This window comes from Acinonyx jubatus, chromosome A2 (assembly GCF_027475565.1).
Source record: "Acinonyx jubatus isolate Ajub_Pintada_27869175 chromosome A2, VMU_Ajub_asm_v1.0, whole genome shotgun sequence".
In the NCBI taxonomy this organism is placed as follows: domain Eukaryota; kingdom Metazoa; phylum Chordata; class Mammalia; order Carnivora; family Felidae; genus Acinonyx; species Acinonyx jubatus.
The window spans coordinates 161,624,536-161,630,535 of NC_069383.1; the positions used below are offsets into that span (position 1 = coordinate 161,624,536).

At 57.4% G+C, this 6,000-nt stretch overlaps 1 protein-coding gene across 1 annotated transcript in view; it reads left to right on the forward strand.

Annotated features, from left to right (window-relative positions):
- The window catches only part of SAFB2 (scaffold attachment factor B2), a 32,791-nt gene extending 29,950 nt beyond the window's left edge, over positions 1–2,841 (forward strand). Inside the window, exons 18-21 of the mRNA XM_027049266.1 lie at positions 274–404; positions 1,858–1,949; positions 2,086–2,152; positions 2,449–2,841. Coding sequence (XP_026905067.1) covers positions 274–404; positions 1,858–1,949; positions 2,086–2,152; positions 2,449–2,602 — 444 coding nt within the window. The 3' untranslated portion in view covers positions 2,603–2,841. The remainder of the gene's footprint in view (positions 1–273; positions 405–1,857; positions 1,950–2,085; positions 2,153–2,448) is intronic.
- The last annotated feature ends 3,159 nt before the right edge of the window (positions 2,842–6,000 follow it).

A 6,000-nucleotide genomic window follows, 5' to 3' on the forward strand; every position in this document is an offset into this window, starting at 1 on the left:
TCTGTGAGCTCACAGGGCCAGAGAGGCCTCCGCTGGCACTTTATGTGGTGCCAGAGATGGAGCTCTAGGGGTGCCCAAGAGTTCTCGAGCAAGGAGGGGATCAGGAAGCAGAGGGCCCACCAGGAGCTTCTGTGGTGAGGTGTGAGGTTTGGAAGGGGCCCGGACAGGTCCCCTTGGGGCCACACCCCGGCCAGCCTCAGCAGGATCTGCAGGTTCACAGGCCCGTCCAAGAATGGTATGGTCAGGGTGCCCTGTCCCTCTTGTGCCTTCCAGCACTACTCAGATGAACGCCACGGCCACGGAGGACCACCAGAGCGCCATAGCCGAGACTCCCGAGACGGCTGGGGGGGCTACGGCTCCGACAAGAGGATGAGTGAGGGCCGGGGGCCGCCGCCCCCACCCAGGTAGGCAGCGGGCAGCTCTGGGGGTCCCTGCCTGCTGAGGACACCGCCCTGGATCCTTTCGTAGACTTGCCCCAGGACATCCCCGCCCCTGTGCCCCAGGGGGCTGTAGGTGTTTTTAAGGCAGGTCTTTGCATGTCAGAAGGTTCTGCCTCGTCTCGAGGTGGGTTTTCAGGGGTTGAGCGAAGGGTGCACCACTCCGGTAGAGGAGCGATGAAAAGTCGTCTTCCCCAGGTGACCCGTTGAGCTCTCCTTGAATGCCATTTTGTCCGTTTTGCCTTAAATATCCGTGGGAAATGTAACCGGGGAGCTCCTCTGCAGACAAGAGGGGACGCTGAGCACCGTCACTGTAGGGCTGGGTGGCTATCACCCAGCGCGAGGCAGTCTCGCCTTCACCCTCGAGGACAGATGTTGGGGGCTCTGATGGGCTCCTCGCCCGCGGCTCTGCGCACTGGCCGGCCTGGCAGCTGGTACTCTGACCGTTCCAGACTCAGCCTGAGTCTGGGAAGCTTTCCTGGACACGCCTGGTGGCCGCTGGTGGCCGCACATTGGACTTATGTTTTGGTTTGAATCACTTGGACTTTCTGTCTGAAACTTTTTTTTTTCTTAAACAGCTCTTTTGAGCTTTATTCACGTGCCATATGGTTCATCCATTTGAAGTGTGCGATTTGATGTTTTTTAACGTTATTCAAGAGTTGTACGCTCATCACCACAGTCCACCCCCAAGGGAAGCTCCCTTAGCAGTCACTCCCCGGTCCCTCCCCACCCCGCAGCCCCTGCACCCCCAATCCACCATCTGTCTCTGGGCTGGCCTGTTGTGAGCGTTTCACACAAGTGAAATCACGTGTCATGGCCTTTTGTGTCCCGCTTCTTTCAGCACACTGTTTTCAAGGTCCGGTCACACGGTCACCTGGGTCAGAGCCGTATTCCTTCTTGGGGTTCAGTAACAGGCCACATGTGGAGGCCACCACGTTTTGTGTCTCCCGCTCATGAGCTGCTGGCCATTGGGGTGGTTTCACCTTGGGGCTGTCAGAGGATCCTGCTGCTAAGCATGTTCGTGCGCGGGTCTTCCCGTGAATGTGCTTCCCATTCCCCTGGGGTAGATGACCAGGGGTGGACTCGCTGGGTCCCAGGGTCAGCCTGCTGCACTGTTGTCCGTTCTCACCAGCCACGTGTGAGGGTCGCTGTTTCCACGTCCTCCGAAGCGCCCAGCGTCTGTCCCTTTGCCACCGGCCAACCCAGCGGGTCGCGTGGAGGTCTCCCGTCCCGTGCGCGTGGCTGCGCCGAGCTGCTCCGGGTGCTTACTGGCCACGTGGGTCTCCGTGGGGGCGTGTCCGTCCTCACGCTTCGCCGTTGTCTCTGAGAAACGCGTGACATCGGGCAGGATCGGCCATGCTACGGCCTCCCCTTGCAGGCACGTGGGACACTCTCCGGTCGGCTTTTTGTTTTGACACAGGGCTGGACGTGACTGGGCGGAGCATCAGGAGCGCGTGTGGCCGGGTTCAGTGGACGCAGGCACGGCGGGCCGGGAGCACGCGCGGTGGCAAGGTACAGGCTGACCTGTGCCCAGGAGTAGAAGGAGGGTTCCCAGGACGCTCCCTGGGGACTGGTCCCTCCAGCGGTTGCAGAGGCTTCCAGGCACTTCTAAGAAGGGAGTGTGTGCAAAGTCTTTCTTTTCTTCCAGGTGGTGAGAGGGGCCTCTCTGGGCCCTCGGGGCCAGGACACATGGCAAATCGGGGCGGGATGTCGGGGTAAGAAGTTTTGCGCTCAGATAAAATTGATTTGTTCCCACTCCTCATTTCCTCTCCCTTCTTTGCACGTTTGGTCAGTTTGCTGGGTTGAATGTTTTGAAAACAAACCCAAAAAGCAGCTCTTGGCAGCTTATGCAAGTCGCACCGGACACTTACCCGGAGCTCAGTCTGTGATTCTGATTTCCCTCACCTGGAAGAGCCAACGGGCCGTAAAGGCTGCACAGCCATGCACTGCGCCACAGAACGGTGAGAGCGGCAAGCACTTCAAGGGGACAAACGTGTGCCTTTGTTCCTAGGCGAGGCGGCTTTGCACAAGGCGGGCATTCCCAGGGTCACATGGTGCCCGGTGGCGGACTGGAAGGTGGACTGGCCGGCCAGGACCGGGGCAGCAGAGTTCCGCACCCCCACCCCCACCCCCACCCGTATCCCCACTTCACCCGCCGCTACTAAACCCCACTCCGAGTTTCCAGGTAGGCAGATGCACTGTTGAATCTCAGCCAGAGTTACCTTGAACTTGTGGAATCTTTTAAGAAACAAAAAGCAAATCCTGCCACCATGTTGTAGCTCAATACAATGTGAATTCACTTTTTTTTTTTTTTTTTAAATAAACGTGATCTCTGCCATTTTTAAGACAAGATTTCTGTTAATAAGGCATTCCATTTTCCATTAATAAAAGTTGACGGTTCGCACCGGTGTGTGTCGCAGTGATTGCGGGACAGAGAACACTTCCGACCTCAGCGGCACCGATGTGTGTGTAGAGGCTCCCCGGGGAGTGGGACGTCCATCTCCCCTCCTTACAGATGAGGAAACGGGTGTGGGCCACCTGCCCAAGGTCCTAGAGCTTGTAGGAGGCAGCAGGGCTGGGATCAGAATCAGGATTTCTTTTTATTTTGTAAATGTTCATTTATTTTTGAGACTGAGGGAGACAGGGCACGAGTGGGGGGAAGGAGCATAGAGAGGGAGGCACAGAATGGGAAGCAGGCTCCGATATGTTGGCACAGAGCCCGACGTGGGGCTCGAACTCACTGTGCAATCGCGACCTGCCTGAGCCGAAGTCGCACATTTAACTTGAGGCACCCAGGTGCCCCAGAATTAGGATTTCTTAATGGCAAGGGGGGGGGGGGTGCATCGTGGGGCCTACAGACCAGTCGCTTCACCCCTCGAGCTGGTGTGCCTGGGGTGGGGGGCGTCCAGTGATGGTGTGCGGGGTTGGGGTCTGGCTGAGGGCAGTCCCTGCATTTAATACGTAATTTCCTCATTTGTCACTGTAAACAATTCTAATTTTCTTCGTTAAAGCCTGCCAGACAAGGCCTCTGGCCAGCCGTAAGTGCCGTACATGAGTTCTCTGATCCAGGCCCCTCCTGTGTGACTCCACAGGAAGAGTTTCTACCAGAGAACAGCTGAGCCCATGCCAGCCGAGAGCATAGGTGACCCCGGGCACGCTGGGGCATCCAAGGGACCTGTGCCGGGGGGCGGGGAGGGGGTCTGGGGGTAAGCCGGAGGGCCTGCTTCCCACAAATCCTGGCCGTGATCCGGCGTGGTGAGAGTTAACCTCAGTGCCGCCTGCTGGGAACCTGGATTCCCTTTGTAACTAGGACAGCCACCCCACAGGCTACTGAACAGTCACCAGTTCTTCCGGAGTAGCCTGTGTTCCCGCTGGGGTGTTTAGTTTTAAAAGAGCGATCTGAAAATCTGCCCAGCTTGCCGCGGAATCTAGACCGTTAAAGGCAGGTCAGCGCTGGCCTTTGGCGTCCTGCTCGTCTGAATTGCGGCAAGTAAATACCTCGTGGCTCCCCCCACCACGGGGGCCCTCGGAGTCGTTTTCCAATGACAGGTGGGCACGATGCTGTCTCTGCGTCACCTCCTGCATGGGGCCCCGTCTCTTCTCTGCAAGTCAGAGTCTAGAAACGGGTCTGAGCTTCCCATGTTGGGTGATCAAAGCCATACCCAGCCTGGGGGTGTGGGTGAGACCCGTTTTGAAATCTTGTCACCTGGCTGCAGTTGGGCGACCGCCCTTCAGGGGGAAAGGGTGACCGAGGGTGTGACCCGTGGCCCTCAGCCGGGGCACCGCTGCCGAGCTGCCCCAGGGGAGCCTCGGAGAGCCGCGGGGGCAAGAACAGCCCCTTCCTAGTCAGCCGAGCCTGCAGCCTGGGTCTGGCTTACGTGGATGCAGCGTTTGCTAGGCCTGCGGGAACACAGTGCCGCAAACGGGGTGCTTTGAGACCAGTCTATTCTCTCACGGTTCTGGAGGCCGGAAGTCCCCGTGTCGTCTGGGCCGGTTCCTCACGAGGCTGAGAGAGAGTCCGTTCCGTACGCTCGCCCAGCTTTTGGGGAGTCGCTGACCATCTTCGGCGTCCCTTGGCTTTGTCGACACGTCACCCTGAACTCCGCCTCCGCCATTGGCCTCCCTGTGCGCGTGTCCTTGGCCAAATTGCCCCTTGCTGTGCGCACGCTGGTCACGTGGGTTGGGGCCCACCCGAATGCCCTCATTTTAACTCCATCACTCACATAAGGGCTTTGTCCCCAAATACAGTAGCGTTCTGAGGCCCTGGAGGCCAGCGTTTCAGCACAGCAACAGGGTTGGCAGAGTTTACCCCCCCGTAAGTGCTCCTCACGGTTTTCATACATACAGATCTTCCCAGGATGCAACTTCCTTTTTTTTTTAGTTTATTTGCTTCAAGCGAGCACAAGCCGGGGAGGGACAGAGAGAGAATCCCAAGCAGGCTCCGCACTGGCAACACAGAGCCCAACTTGGGGCTTGATCTCACGAACCCTGAGATCATGACCTGAGCTGAAATCAAGAGTCGAGCACTTAAACCTACCGAGCCACCCAGGCGTCCCCTCTGGGACGTGACTTCTGGGCAAGTGGAGCATTGCTCAACACTTGAGTCCAGGACCTTCCCAAGAGTTCCCCATTTCTGTGACCAGAGCTGCTGGGGCTGCTGGAGTCTAAATGCCTCCCAGCCGCCTCCATCCAGGATCGGAGCTGTGCGCGCGCGTGCAACTTGAGCACCGGGTCACGTTCGCACTATAACTGGGCCCTGCCCCTGAGCAGTGAATAGTCTCTTCTTTCTTCTGTTTGTGTCTGAAATGCATCGTATTTTTTTTTTTAATTTTTTTTTTTTAACATTTATTTATTTTTGAGACAGAGACAGAGCATGAATGGGGGAGGGTCAGAGAGAGGGAGACACAGAATCTGAATGAAACAGGCTCCAGGCTCCGAGCTGTCAGCACAGAGCCCAACGCGGGGCTCGAACTCACGGACCGCGAGATCTTGACCTGAGCCGAAGTCGGCCGCCCAACCGACTGAGCCACCCAGGCACCCCAAGCATCATATTTTTTTCTAATTGTAGTTGGGTTCTATTAGGTCTGATTTTTATGTCAGGAGACAAGGGAGGTGGAACCAGGCGTGTGTTCTAGAAGGGGCCTGCTAGTGGGCACGGGGATTGTTTGCACTTTCGGCTCCTGTGAACATTTCTTACGGTGAAGGCCGGAGCACGTGTATTTGCTCGCGCACGTTTCCCATTCTGGGTAGGTGCCTAGGCATGGGATTGCTGGCTCCCATGGTAATTCTGTGTTTAACTTTGGAGGAACCACCTGTTCTCCACGATGTGGAAAAGTTGCGCCTTTTCCACGTCACCAACACGGGTTTTCTGGGGTTTATGACAGTCGTGTGCAGTGGTAAGGATAAACTGTGTCCATCCACGCACTGAACTGCCACCACGTGGACGGCCCTGGAGGTCACTGTGCACAGGGACAGGAGCCAGACACAGAAGGACACATCCCGCGTGACCCCACGCACAGGGGGTCCCCAGAGGAGTCCCGTCCGCAAAGGCAGAGAGTAGATG